The sequence below is a fragment of the Citrus sinensis genome, chromosome 2 (assembly GCF_022201045.2).
Source record: "Citrus sinensis cultivar Valencia sweet orange chromosome 2, DVS_A1.0, whole genome shotgun sequence".
Lineage (NCBI taxonomy): Eukaryota > Viridiplantae > Streptophyta > Magnoliopsida > Sapindales > Rutaceae > Citrus > Citrus sinensis.
Window position 1 is genome coordinate 19,114,663 of NC_068557.1, and position 15,058 is coordinate 19,129,720.

Below are 15,058 nucleotides of genomic sequence, written 5' to 3' on the forward strand. Positions count from 1 at the left end.
TTGAATTCATCACTGCGTGTTTTTGTCTGAGTGATATTTATTTATAACTTGTTAAATGTCTAACCAATAAATATAAGTATTGTTAATATTTATGAGATTAAAAAATCATATTTCATATGTTTTCATTTTTAAAAAATAAATAATTTAACACTTATATTTAGATATTAAATATATGTGTGTGTGTGTCATTTAGATATATGTATTCAGAGCTATACAAAATTCAACTAAATTTAAATATATTTAGTTTTTTAAAAAATAAAAAATACCACCTTAGCGTATTGTACTTTTTCTAAACACAATTAAAAATTTAACACTTATAGCATTAATTCATTGGTTGAATGAAAATATAAATTAATAAAAACAAATCATGTGGGCTAAGTGATGTTTAATTCAACCAATCTTATCATGCCGCATCAGTTTGTACAAAATAAATTTGTACAAGAGTTTGTGGCTGTATCATTACTCCATTTAGATATATGTATTCAGAGCTATACAAAATTCAACTAAATTTAAATATATTTAATTTTTTAAAAAATAAAAAATACCACCTTAGCGTATTGTACTTTTTCTAAACACAATTAAAAATTTATTAAAATTTATTAGTATTGATTAGCACAACAAACCGATGGGTGCTCTCGAAAGTAATCTGTTTTAACAGAATAATAACAATTTGCTTTTCTTACGGAATATGCATCTAAAGATCTATTATTATTATTATTATTATTATTAGATTAATGATGAAAATGATAATTTATTCGTTTTACACTGTACTGGAATTCCCAACTACTTCCTAGAAAATGACTTGAACGTACTACCAATACGTTTCTTGCTGCTGCATAATGTGCTCGTCAATAAAATTCCACCACGAAGGTTGTTATAGCAATTACGTATACCCACCCAGCCTCACAGAAGACCCGTGCACGTATGATTGGCTATGAATTCTTTCTCATTCTTCACATTCATTAATCATTAACCATTAACTGTTGTGGAATTGGTAAAAAGCCACCTATACTAGAAAATTTGATAAAATCACCCTGATTACAAATTATTTTTAATATTAAGCCTATTATCAGGAAAGTAGATTTTTTTTTTGAATTCTAAATAAATCTGAATCAATTTAAATTATATCATATTATTATTGAATATGATATAATATGGTGTTAATGTAACTATATTTAGTTAATTTATTTATTCATTTATTAGTAAGTATTATTGCCACATTTCCAAGCTTTGTTTTTTAATTAAATAAATATATTTTTTTTTTACACATTTACAGATTCACAAATATAGATTTACATAAGTAATCCATATCTAATCCACCGACTGCAAATTTTTAAATTTTCAATCTAATCTAATCCACCAATCCACGGATCGGATTTCTACAGATCAGATGGATTGAGCGGATCGGATTGGATTCGAACAGCCTTACATAATCATACATAATTGAATGCAACACTTTAATATTCTAAATAAGTATTTTATAATTAATTTTATTGTTGTTTAAGACGTTTTGTATGAAAAATATTCATTAACAATTATAGAGATAAATAATTCTAATTTAAAGAAAATATAATAATAATAATAATAATAATAATAATAGCCTACCACTATATTATCACAAGTTATAGAGATGAATAATAATGTTAATTATTAAACTTATTTAGGTATGGATGAGAATTAATTAATTAGATCGGGATATTTTAGAAAATATCTTCTAATGATGTCATTCAAGCTTTTTAGATTAAGTAAAAAATAAACTAGCTTAATAACTTAGTGATTGAAAATTTTCATTAAATTAAAAAAACAAACGGACTTACTGACTTAATTGATTGTAATTAAGTCAATTAAGTCATTAAGTCAAAAACAAAAACAGCCCCTGAGTCTCCTGACAAATTTATTAATTCTTTAATTCAGCAGTCAAAACATTTAATTTTAAAGTTTATTTTAATATGGACATAATATAAAAATATTATATAGATTTTGTGAGTTATTTTAAATGTTAAATACAATTATTTATATGACTAATCTATGAAACACAATTTATTAATATTAAAACATACCTGACATATTAATAATATTAAATAACTTTGTTTAACATTTAAACATCATTTATAAAATTTATGTTAGTTATATTACATTATTTTAATATTAAATTTTTATTTATTATAGAAGTTAATTTAAAGTCAATTTTTGGATTATTTAATTAAAAGATATAATAGTAAAAAAAAATATGTGCGATCATTTATAAAATAAAGGAGTCTATATAATTATTTAAACAAACTTTACAGACGTGAGTGAGTTTTTCCATTATGAATTTTTGACCATCTACTCCATAACCACAAATGGTATTGAGGCCACATTTGTCATTTTATTTTGGATAAATATTTAGAGCGAAAAGTTGTTCTGCAAAGAAAATAAATTTTACTTTGAGTAGGGCTACACATTCTAAAATTTTTATCTTAAAAAATTATTATAAATAATGTGACATTTATTAATTAGAAGATGAGATAATACAATTAATTTACTTAAATTTTGTAAAAAAAAATCATTTAATGAATAACACATCATTAAAATAAAAAATTTAAAATATCTATCATTACTCTTTTACTTTTCAAATAAAGAGAAATTTTATCCCATAGTATGTACCGGAGATTTGAACATTATTATTTTTATCACCATCACCACCACCACCATCGTCACTAATTAATATAATATTATTATTGTTAAAATTATCATTATTATTTTTACAAAAATAAAAATAATATAATAATATTTTAGCTAAAGACAAAAGTAGAATTATAAAATTTAGATGAGGATAAATTGAGAAGTTTAAGTAATAGAAACCTATTCCCAATTCCATAAAAATAAGTTGTCATCTTTTAATCTCAAAAATATATTAATTTTTATCTATTTTATTTTTATACACACTTCTATTTTAATAAATAAAAACTATTAATCGTTTTTATTTCGAATTCCGATCTTCAACGGTCCGACCGGAAGTAAATGCGCCGTAGAAGTTAGAACTAAAGAATAGTTGTCAAATTTGATCCTCATTTTGGTAAGAAGGTAGGAGTTTAATACAAGTGAAATAAAAACGTCTCCGTGAGTAAGACTGTAACAACACAGAGCTTACCAACTAAACGTCCCATTTCACACCAAACCGTCTTTCATGTGCTTGTCAAAACTTCCCAACAAATTCTCCAATTCCGAACACAACTTTCACATCTCAACGCATTTTGACTGTAATGGCTTTGGAGTGTGTGGCTGTCTTGGGCTGGGGAGATTCCGGGTCTAGGGCATCTGGGTTAGTTTTTAACGGGGTCCGGAATTCGAACAGGACGCCGCGTAAATGTGTGTGTCGTGGCGGGTTTTCGGGTCTGTCGGGTGACAGTGTGATCAAGTCTGCTGACAATCAGAACACAGGAAAATCGTCAAATGTAAACGATGTTCCCGGGAAATTGTGCAAGGATTTGATCTCGCTTCCAAGTGAGTTTAGCTTTTATCAGTGGCCTTGCTTCTTTTCTTTTATAAATCAATTCCTGTAAAGTTCCTATTTAGTTACGTCTTTTAGGACTCTTTGGGATAGAGTTGTTTTGGCGTTTATTAATCTAGCCGTTGTGTTAGACTGTTAATGCTTGTTTTCCATATTTTCATATATATTTTTTGAAAGGATGGTAAGCAGTTTCTGCTAAACACTTCAGCTTTCCTGCTTTTAAAATACGGCTGAAGCCGAACATTTACTATGGTTTCACATCATTGCCTCTTTAGGGGAAAAAGAGGATTTGAATATGGGATTTAGTATTGTGGATTTGGAAATTTAAGCTCAATATTTCAAAGAAAATTTAGGAGAGGTATAGACAAGATTAATAAACTATAAACTGCATTACGACTTCTTACACGTATGTTACCTGCCAACTTGAGCATATAAGTTAAGGGGTTGCTTGCCAACTCTCATATAAAAGTTCTCTGGGGACTGTTTTATTCTTTGCTACCATGAGATTAATTTCTCATAAAGTTCTAACATGTTTACTGGACAACTGGCAATGTGAACAATCTTGAATTCAGGGACCAAAAATTTTTAAAAGAATAAAATTTTTTTGCAATTTGTCATAAGCTTAGTATCATGGACTTTGATGAGGCCATAAATTACTAACTTCAGAGAATCAGAATCACAAGGATCACATAGCTTCACTCATGTAAAGTAAAGGAATAATGGGGTAGGGCTTATCTGCTTGCGTACCATTCTTCATTCTGGAAGTTACCTAACTATTTTTCTTAGGAATCATGCCATCTTTGACTTACCTTTTAAAATGCACACGTCGATTCTATACATATGATATGGCAAGCAATGAGTAAATGAAAGGAAAGTTGAGGAAATGCTTAAGCTGTAATTACCAAAGAGAAGCAAACTTTTTTCAATGTATTCCTCATTCCTAGCCTCCGAAAAATTATATCGTCTTTGTCAAATATCTGATTCACATTGTTTCTAAGTTGGTTGTCTTTCTGCTTTCAATTTTTCTACCAACTGCAGAACCTTTAACTGTAGCTGATTTTACTGTGACTCCCAATGATGGTACGAAGGTGCGAATTTCATTTAAGGTGAGATGATTGAAAGGAAATGCTTGAAGTTAGAAAATGGTCACCTTTTTGTTGTCACACTGATACATTTTGCTCTCATTTCCAAGTAGAAGATGCATTCTGTCATTTAAATTGATGATGCAGGGGTTACCTGGCTCATTCAGTGAGGATGCTGCACTCAAAGCCTACCCAAAATGTGAAACTGTACCCTGTGATGAGTTTGAAGACACTTTTAAGGTTTAGTGCAATATTTAAGTGATCTTTTTGGCTGATATTTTGCTGCATGCTTGAGTGCAACGATTCTTCATTCTTTCTTTTGACATTACCATAACTCAAGGACTCCATATTTTTTTGAGCTTCCAATTATTTGGTAATAACTCAATTCATGACAAAACAGATTTTATTACTGCAAGTTTTTAGGCAATCAAAATGGTATTTTCTTCTAGCCTCATAAAACAGAAAAAAAAAAAAAGGTATGCCTCTTTGTTAGGTATCCAATTACTGTCTATTTTGGTTTGATGAGATAACAACCCATGCTTCTTTAATACTTGTTCTTTTGCCAGGCTGTTGAATTGTGGCTTGCTGACAAAGCGGTTCTTCCCATTGAGAATTCTTCATCTGGAAGTATTCATCGCAACTATGACTTGCTTCTTCGTCATAGACTTCACATTGTGGGTGAGGTGCAGTTAGCTGCTAACTTCTGCCTTCTAGCGCTGCCAGGCATTAAAGCAGATCAGTTAAAACGTGTTTTAAGCCACCCACAGGTTAGGCTTATACTTTTTTCTTCTATTTTCAGTGTCCTCTGGCATAGTGGCATGCCAAGACTTTTTTGACTCTACTGGTTGATTAGTTAATCACCACGATTAATTTAAATATTTATACTTGAAGATCATGAGATTGAATGGATTATGGATGATTCTAGTGTTTGTTCTAGAGGAATGTTAATTCGTTTGGTGACTTATTTATTTCCTCTAGGGCAGTGAATTATGTATAATTTCTATTAAATTATAACGAAACCCACAATATTTGTTCCTTTATTCAATGCTTGAGCTTCATGTTTGGCTTAAGTTTTTCTTAAAAGCAGAGCAGGTTTGTGGATTATAGGTATGATTTGGCCAGAGAATAATGTTTAGTAAGTATAGGTGAGATTATTTATGCACTGAGTGCCTGTGGTAGTTGTAGCCCGTTCACCTCTATCTAGCTTTTATAATTGTGTTGGAATTTTATTTCTGTCACATGTTTCTGTATGTTGCAGAATCTGTTAAATGCAGATTCTTCTTGTGGTAGAAGTTTTAAATAATTAGATTTTGTTTGTAGGCACTTGCCTCAAGTGATATTGTCCTGACTCAGCTAGGCGTTGCCAGAGAAAACGTTGATGATACAGCTAGTGCTGCTCAGGTGATTTATAGAAATCTCTTCAGTACTGCTTTCAGCCTTTCCTTATCATATAAGGAAATGTTCTTTTATCTTATTCACTGAATTTTAATTTAGTATGTAGCCTCAAATGGCCTGAGGGATGCTGGTGCTGTTGCAAGTGCCCGAGCTGCAGAGATATATGGGCTCAACATACTTGCAGATAGAATCCAGGTAAATTTTTCGCTTTTCCATTCTTTAGATCTGACAAATTTGCATATTCTCTCACCCTGCAATTGACTTCACAATTATGAATGCAGCTTGTGCAGCTGTACCTATAGTTCTGTACATTAATTGTTCGTGCAGTTGAACTACCTCTATGTAGTGTATCCCATTGCCTTATCCTTTTCTTAGTACATTTTCGTATTTCCAAGGGACTTGGACAAATTCACAAATATTGGTGCTCTGGTTCAACTGCCTTCAAACATCTCTGCACCATAGTCTAGGTCCCCAATATACTAATCAAACGGGAAAAATGTTATCAACCACCAAACCTAGTGATCATTTTTGTTGACAACTGAAATCGCACAAGTACAGTGCACTTCAACACCCCATCCAACAAAAAGAAGGGATGTAGTTAGAAGTGGTCAACAATATTATATGTTCATTGTGTCATCGTGCCTGGCAGTGTAATTGGGATCTGATTCAGTTCGTACATATGTATTGACTTGTAATAAAGATTTATTAGTCTCAAATGGGTTGTGAGGGGATTTTTTTTTTTCCAGTCATGTTATGCATTCTGTATATATATATATATATATATATTTATATATCCTCATAGGAAATGATTCTTTCTTTTCTTAAATGTGCTGCTTTATTCTTACGCAGGATGAACCTGATATTATAACTCGTTTTCTGGTACTTGCAAGGGATCCTATAATCCCAAGGACTGATAAGCTTTTTAAGGTAGGATGTTACTTTACCAATGTCAATCTCTTACATTTGCTTAAACTTAGCTAAACTGGATATCTCCTTGCTTCCAGACAAGTATCGTGTTTACTTTAGATGAAGGTCCTGGTGTATTATTTAAAGCCTTGGCTGTGTTTGCATTGAGGGAAATAAATTTAACAAAGGTATTTGCTGCAAGAGTCCACTTTTATTAGTTCATAAACTTGCATCAAAGCCCAGGACATAACTCTTTTTCATCTCCACGTCATGCCAGATTGAAAGCCGTCCACAAAGAAAGAGGCCATTGAGAGTGGTTGATGACTCTAATACTGGGACTGCAAAGTGAGTATGATATTGTTATTTACTTGAATCAGACAGAGCACCATAATTCAGGGGAAAATTTAAATGTTGACAAAAGTTTATTTGGATAATCTTGGTCAAAAGTTAACACTACATTGAGAATGGAACAGGGATACTATGCAACCTGTACACCTTAATAGAGTCAATTTTTCAAATGTGGGACACAATTGCTTTCATGCATGCAGCATTTTGTTATCACTGGAAATTCTTTAATTTCCTATGAGTCCACATGCCTGTTCAATTGTGTCAGAGTTTTGATAGCAGTTGCAACCTTCTTGACCATAATCCAAGTCTAAAGGAAATTAAAGCCCCACAATTATCATATGAGTTTATATATATTCAGATGTTTAAAATAATTGACTACGGTATAGCAGCATGAGGTTTTTGGAAAACTTTGCTGCTCTCCGGGCATTCCAAAATTTCACTGGTCTGGTCTCCCTTAAATCAGTCAGAGACCACCACTCAATCCTTTGTATGATCTCCTATGAGATATTGAAAACACATTCTTTCCAAAAGGAACAAAAGTTTGTCAAATTACAATTTGAACCCAGTGATTTGTTCTATCTGGTAATAACATTATTTCCCGTGTGGTATGCTCCAAAAAGTATGTTTCAAGCTGGACTTTTTAATCTTGTAAATATTAGACTATTTTCTAGTTGAGGTGGGAGGAGATATTGATTGATTGTGCAGTTAGATTCACTCATTCATGGTTTCAGGTACTTCGACTACCTTTTCTATATTGATTTTGAGGCTTCTATGGCCGATCCCCGTGCACAAAATGCGTTAGGACATCTGCAGGTTTGTTCTTAATTGTAATTTTAAAGCATTCTTTTATTCAGTGGTAAAAAAACCGAATCTTCTGTCACACTCTTACTATAACAACCTCAGTTGAAAAGCCAAAATGAAATTTTGCTACCTCTGGAGTCGTAATAACTGCAATACCATATTGGCCTAGAGCCACATATCATTTTGAAGACCTTTGTATTCGCATAATTTAGTTAATAGTGGAGAAGAAACTATGATTGTGGGCTCTCGGTTGAGTCCTTACTACTGCCATGTTAGGGGTTCATGTTGTCATGAGGCCATAATTGACTTTTGGCCATTAGTGATGACTTTCTTCATGATAATTGGTTCTAATGATATAAAAGTATCACTCTATGAAGACAACAGAGACTTAGTTTTTCTTTATTTCTGTGCAGGAGTTTGCTACATTTCTTCGCGTCCTTGGTTGCTATCCCATGGATGCAACTCTATAGCCAGAGTCTCCTTTGCCTGCTTTCCTAGTTTTTGTTCCTTCCCCATTCAGCTGGATGCAGAACAGTCTATTCACTTTGGAAGGGACTGCTGGAGCACTGCTGCCACAGTTTCAAGAAGTTTTGAGCCATTTGAATTCTGGCCTGGTGAAGTGAGCGTGGGGATGACTAGGTCAATAAAAGAAATCTTCAAGGAAAAGTAGATAATTTATGGCCCTCAAGCTGTATGTAGATTTGGATTGTAGGTTCAAGCTTTGGCGTTCTGTTTGGTGAAGCTTATGTAGATAATGTCTGAAACCTAGGTTACAGAATTTGGTTCACCGGTTAGTGATTGAATCCAGAAATATTGGGTTTTCGCTGCACGTTGCAGCATCCCTCCTTTTTCTTTAGAAGATATTTTGCATAGGTGTTATTCAAACACATGCAGTCTAGGTCCTCTAGGATGGTCACCCCACCACATGCCTCTTATCTGTAATTTTTGTTTAAATAACTACAAATCTTTGTTTTTACACTTGTCATGTACATTGTAATGGAATCAAGAATAAGATATTTTCTTTGTGTAGGAGGAATGAATTTAAGAAAAAAAGAGAGAGAGAGAGATAGAGAGAAAACAAAAATTGTTTATTTAAACAAGTATGGAGTCACTATCGTTTCTAGACAGAAAAGCATATTCTTTACCCAAAATGAACAGAACAAAAACATCCCATTTCTCCCATTTGGCCCACACTCCTTTTTTCTCTCTTGTCTTTTATTTTAACTCTAGGCTTCCATTTAATATTTACTTATTCACTCATAAAAGCTAAAACTAAATCATTCCTTAAATTACCAGCATAAAATAAGCCAAAAATGGTAGTTGGTAAAGTTGGATGAATAAGACTAACAGCACCCAAGGATCCTCATTGCACAGAATATTTCATAAAGCTGGGCAATCACTAAGGCCAAAAAAGCTACCCCAACATGACGGTCTCAGCCATCCAATTCGGTAGTCGCTTTTCCACTTTGGTTTGGTCTGCATACGAACCTTTTCATTAAACAACGTGTCTATAAACATTTTCTTGGTTCCAATGCAAACCGGACCCTACAGAAATGACCAGGTTCATTGAACCTTCAATAGACTCCTCCTACTCGATGGCTATTTAAAACATAACATCACGTCATAGCGAGGGAGCTGAAGCAAAGAAAAATATTTTAATTTTGATCAAAATGGATGTTATGTTAGCTTGAGAGCGTGAGCCAATGCTGCTTGTGATGTTGCCATTGCTTTCAGGTAATACTTCCGTATCTTTCTTTTCAAATATATAAAGATTATTTTGTGGTATGTATTCGATTCCCAGTTTATATTTATTTTCTAAATTGTTAAGACATGTTAAGATTTTAGATTTGTCATGAAAAATCGTTTCCTCCTAGGTGGTGTTTTCCACCGAATCTCTTACGTGTATAATTCAACCAATCATGAAAAATTCACAGAAAAATATTAGGAAAAGGCTGCACTTTTGGGTATTGTAGACAAGAAGAATAGAATGATCTGCCATTGGTAGATATTTCTTAGAAAATTGGGAAACTAGAACAAGTTTCAAAGAGATGCCGAAAAAGACTGAATTTTTATTTGAAGGAAAAGGATGGCCGGTATTTATTTTGTCTATGGTTGTCATTACATAAACTACCTGTTGTTGACTATCTGATTGCTGTCCTTGTAGAATTTATTAATTAATTCCTTGTAATGATCAAGAATTAAACAGATTATTCAGGACTTGGACACGATAATCAGCCAATGATTCTGAAGATAACTTTAGTATAAAGTTTTAAAAAATGAATGGCAAACAAATCTAGAGCTGGGGTCCAGCAACGGCATGCAGAGAGCTTCAGTTATTGACGAATTGCCGGCAGATTATGATTTAATAATTGGAATTAGTAATTTGTACAAAATTTTGTGAGACTGGTCTTGTTAATATTCTGAAGAAAAATTTTGCATTTGTAGCTTGCAGTGGAGCTGAAAATCTTGCTTTGATTGAACATGCATTTATTAGCTTCTTGTAATCGTGTAAAGCCCGATTGTTTGCTTATTCAGTAACTAATTTTGTTTTCTATTTTGTGCACTGGACAGGCGATGGAAAGATCGTACAAGCTTTGGAAGTTCGTGGCCTCGATATGCACAAGGCATTTGCAAATATATTGTTTTTCTGTAGACATTCTTTCTAGAGCTGTCAAACGTCTCGATGGCCTATGTTAACCAATGCCATTTGGTGAAAACAGAAGAGTTGGTAGTGATGTGATGTTCTGTTTCACCACTGCATTCATGGCAATATGCTCATTAGAGATACTCTATGCTCTTGCACACATGGTGAGAAGAGAAGAGTTCCCCTAAAGAACTTCAATTGTGTTCTCTTTTATTCATAGATTGGAGAATGTACTGCTTTCATTTCTTATTACCAATGATATAGAGAACGAGGGAAAACAAATAAGGTGTAGCAGAAGAATTTTTCCTTTTTGCTCATACCAATAAGTGTTCCCTTTAAACTTTCCGTTTTCCTTGTGTGATTTTGTAATACTGTGTACTTCTGTGGTTCTGCCATTGATGATCGAAATTCAGATTGCTATTGACTGATAATTTTTTTCCATTATTTTCCCCTTTTTTTGGGCCGTACACCGGACGATGCAATTGCTTCTCCATGTTCAGTTCAGGAATCGAGTTAGCAGCGGCTTGAAATGTCTTTTAAGTACAAAAATGAGTTTATCATATGGTGAATCTGCGACATCGTGTGGACTTTACAGCCCACCTTCCATTCACATTATTGGAATTTTTCTTTCTTAGCACGACAGATGATAACATGCAAATTGTCGGAACTATATATGATAACACTTGTATTGACAGCAACTACAAATTGCGGGGAAAAAAATGAAATAATGATTATTCTACATAAGTATTCCGTCAATCAATAATACTTCTTTTTCTTGTTTTCAAACGCTTCAAAGTCGGGATTCAAAATCGGTGAAGCCCATTTCTGCCTTCCGAATTTCCTCTTAACCTGCAGGGATTCACTTCTGAATAAAGCTGAAGAAGATTGTTGAACCACCAAAACTGAAGCATGCGCGGTAGAATTTGATGACACCAATGTTTCTCCAACTGGCCCCAGCTCCGGATTATCGACCCAGCCTGATAATCCCATTGTCAATGGGGACTTCACATTGTCGCCGCGTCCAATTATATAAAGCTCATACTCACCGTACATTGTTGTTATTGATTCCACAAGTTCCTCAACATTACTCACCATTTTGTCGTTATAAGTTATGGATGAATCATACATTGTCTTGAACCTGAACTCGTTAATAAACTCATCATCAAGCTCTTTTTCCTTCACGTCCCTTGCTGTATCTACTAAATCTTCATCTTCTGTATTGTTCAGATCTTCCACAAGGATACCTGATTCTCCATCCTTATTATAGACATACCGTACAACTGTCAAATTGACACCGGGTTTCCCTGCCATTCTCCAAGCATAGAACAATGCCTCACGATCATCAGGCCCGCCAATGAATAGCATGCAAAGCTTCAGCCCCTGCCTGCCGTGAAGCGATGACTGCGCTGATGTTATGACTGCAGATCCAATGCCACGATCGACAAGTATGCCAATGGAACACGGTGCCTTAGCCAGCAAGTTATTGTTCACTTCTCTTATTTGGTGGTTTTCGCCTTGTAACTCACCATCAGCTGTTGGTTGCTTATGAAATGGGATCAAAATTAGGGCAACAACTTTGTCTTCAGCAATCTCAAAGATGTCCTCGTGTATGCTGGTGAAAGAGGACACAGCAGTGAGTGGTTGAACAGTAATATCGTCGTTTCTATCCTGATAATGCCTGAAGGCATTGATGATAAGGTCTGAATCCGCCAGCTCTCGGATCGAGTTCTGGTCACTAGTTTTAGTCCGGAATGCATCATGAACAATCAGCATAGCTGAGGCACGTCTAGTGAGCTCAACAAGGTGCACCGCAAAGACACAAAGGGGCGATTTTTTTGTAGCATTGGACAATTCAAGGAGGTTGATGATGCCAGAAAGGTTTCCAACTGAATGAATGCATGTGAGGATTCGAAGCTCCGTGTCTGGATTTCTTCTTTGTATTGTCCTTTGCTTGTATTTCCTTGTTCTCTTTGCCTTTTTGTTGGCTAAGAAGAAGATTGGCCCTACTAATCCCGTCATTAGCAAAAGCATGAACACCATTGCTGCCATTAATATGTTATCTATAGCCTGCAATCAAAGCAAATTTCATAGTAATTAATCAACTATAATTTGATTGTCAAACATATCAAATGTTTGACAAGTTTATTATTTGTTTATACCTTCAAGCTCCGGCCTTCATTAAGAACGATAAGTGCCATAACACCTTTGGTGTTCATAAGGCCTCCAAGAGCAACTCCATCCCTCACAGGCATGCCATAGCATAAAGCAACGAGCACCGTACTCAAAATTTTGGCGGAAGTAGCCACAATTGTTGTCAGCAACAGGTAAAACAGCTTAGTTTTGGAAAATAACTCCAAAAAATTGGTTCTTAGTCCACTAACAACAATGAAACTCGGCAACCAAACCCCAGAAATAAACTCTTCAGTTCTTTCCATAATGTTAATTGCAAGCTCTCCATTTGGAATGATTAGTCCAAATATGAAACCACCAGCCATAGAATGCATGCCACAACCGTCTGCTATGAATCCACAAACAACCACGCCCAGGAGAATGACACTTATGTGTGTATCACTAAATTTCCCAGCTTTCTTTTTAGTCTCCTTTATCATCCAAGCAATGCAGGGGCGCAAAACAAACCAAAAGATCAATATGAAGCATATTATAGGAAGCATCGCCATTAGAAAAGCCCCCAACTCTGTAAGTGCAGGTCCATGCCTATGCTTAGAATAGTGATTAAAGGCGACAATGACCAGAACAAGAAGAAACCACGAGGAGAGATCATTAACAATGGCTGATGATAAGGCAGTTTTGCCAATATCAGTGTGTAGGAGCTTGACATCAGAGAGGATTCTTGCCAAATCCGGGAAGCTTGTGATGGTTAGTGATATAGCCCAGAACAGGGCACCCAAATTAGGCGATTCTCTAGTGATGCCTTCATGGATCGGAACAAAATGTAAGGCAGCACCTATACAAAATGGAATCACAATGCCAGCAAAGGCAATGCTTAGTGACTTCTTTTCCATGCGCTTTACTGCAGAAACGTCCATTTCTAATCCCACCAGGAACATGTAGAAAGTGAGGCCTAAGCTGGAGAATGTTTCTAACAACACTGTGTTTTCGTAAGGGAAAAGCTTCATCATTTGTTTAACTATCGTATCCGGTGACAAAGACTCGAATGTCCCAAATGTAGACGGTCCAATCAAAATGCTAGTCTACATATGTATACACAACACAATGAACAAAATTAACAAATTAAAAAAAAAAAGAAAGAAAGAACCCAATTAACTAATCTTGACCAAACATGAATAAAAATGTAGCTAGGCATGTTAAAAGGTTGTGGTGGTGCACGTACCAAAAGTTCAGGGATGAAACGAGGCTGATGAAGAGGTTTGAGGAGGATGATGAAAAGGCGAATGGCGACGATTGCAAAACCAAGTTCGGTGGCCAAGAGAGGGACAGCTCTCATCATGGGGTTTTGCCTTTGCCATGGGCTGTCATATTTGTTAAATTCTTCAGGATAACAAACCTGTATTTCAAGTCCCCCCGGACGTGATATTGTGTAATTCCCAAAAGTAACATTCCGTGGCTTCGACATTATCCTCTCCTAATCCTCTTCTTCTATTGTAATTATTCCAAGGCTCTTCGTGCCGATAGATTTTTGCAGACAAATTGAATGGGCAAGACAGGAAACTAGCTAATGTTTTGTCGGATTTCCGCACAGAGTGTGTCCTGATTTTTGCTTTCACTGTCGTTATTGTCCTTATTGCTGTTGCTGCACAGAATGTGTTGTTATCCTCTTTTAATGGGGAGCTTATGTTGTTGGGTTGTAACCTCTTTTCATCACAATCCTATAGTTTGGAGAAAGTTGTTTAGAGGTTATGCTTCTGTCAGTTTAGGTTCATAAACTTACCAATTGGTTGAGACTCTGTGCTGACATTTTTAGGAAAATAATTCTATGAAACGATCTTATAACACCTGTCAGCGTGTCAATTGAACTGACTGTTCGTTATAACTTGTCTCCATAGCAGCAAAAGCTCTTTTTATAATAATATTGATATGGTATGGTTATAACCAAAGAAGATTCATAAAGATTAGAAAAATTACGATAATGATAAACGGTTTCTATCAACATGGTGGTTTACTATTAGTTCTTGAAAAATTATTTTTACCTCCTCTAAAAATAGAAAGCTCATATTTTAGATTTGAGGAGTAAATAATTAAATGCCGTAGAGTTCATTTCTAAAGTGTGCAAAATTTTTCTGGGCTACTTCCATAACCGAACCTCGCAAAATTCGTGTGGGAAGATAATTACATAGTTTCCTTTTCTGAAAGTTGTGATGGATAAATAAACAATCAAATTCATTTTGTTAAACAAAATAGTTTTCTTTT

The 15,058-nt window shown here is 34.5% G+C and overlaps 2 protein-coding genes across 3 annotated transcripts; one reads left to right on the forward strand and one right to left on the reverse strand.

The window, feature by feature from the left end:
- The first annotated feature begins 3,050 nt into the window (after positions 1–3,050).
- Positions 3,051–11,100, forward strand: LOC102607115 (arogenate dehydratase/prephenate dehydratase 1, chloroplastic-like). 2 transcript variants are annotated; one of them, XM_006469612.4, is made up of 12 exons: positions 3,051–3,486; positions 4,532–4,599; positions 4,723–4,815; positions 5,142–5,342; positions 5,896–5,976; positions 6,070–6,165; positions 6,820–6,897; positions 6,975–7,064; positions 7,154–7,221; positions 7,956–8,037; positions 8,439–9,759; positions 10,597–11,100. In XM_006469612.4, exons 1-11 carry the CDS (start codon positions 3,246–3,248, stop codon positions 8,493–8,495), a joined length of 1,155 nt encoding a protein of 384 aa, XP_006469675.1. In that variant the 5' UTR covers positions 3,051–3,245; the 3' UTR covers positions 8,496–9,759; positions 10,597–11,100. The 2 variants fall into 2 exon arrangements, with proteins under 2 accessions (XP_006469675.1, XP_024951089.1); XM_025095321.2 differs by having other exon boundaries at positions 3,337–3,486; positions 4,689–4,815.
- A 325-nt stretch (positions 11,101–11,425) lies between these two features.
- Positions 11,426–14,264, reverse strand: LOC107175752 (cation/H(+) antiporter 15). Its single transcript, XM_025094992.2, has 3 exons — positions 14,022–14,264; positions 12,829–13,881; positions 11,426–12,736 (listed from the first exon to the last, which is right to left on the reverse strand). The coding sequence occupies exons 1-3, from the start codon at positions 14,262–14,264 to the stop codon at positions 11,426–11,428; spliced, it is 2,607 nt and encodes an 868-aa protein (XP_024950760.2).
- Between the last annotated feature and the right edge of the window lie 794 nt (positions 14,265–15,058).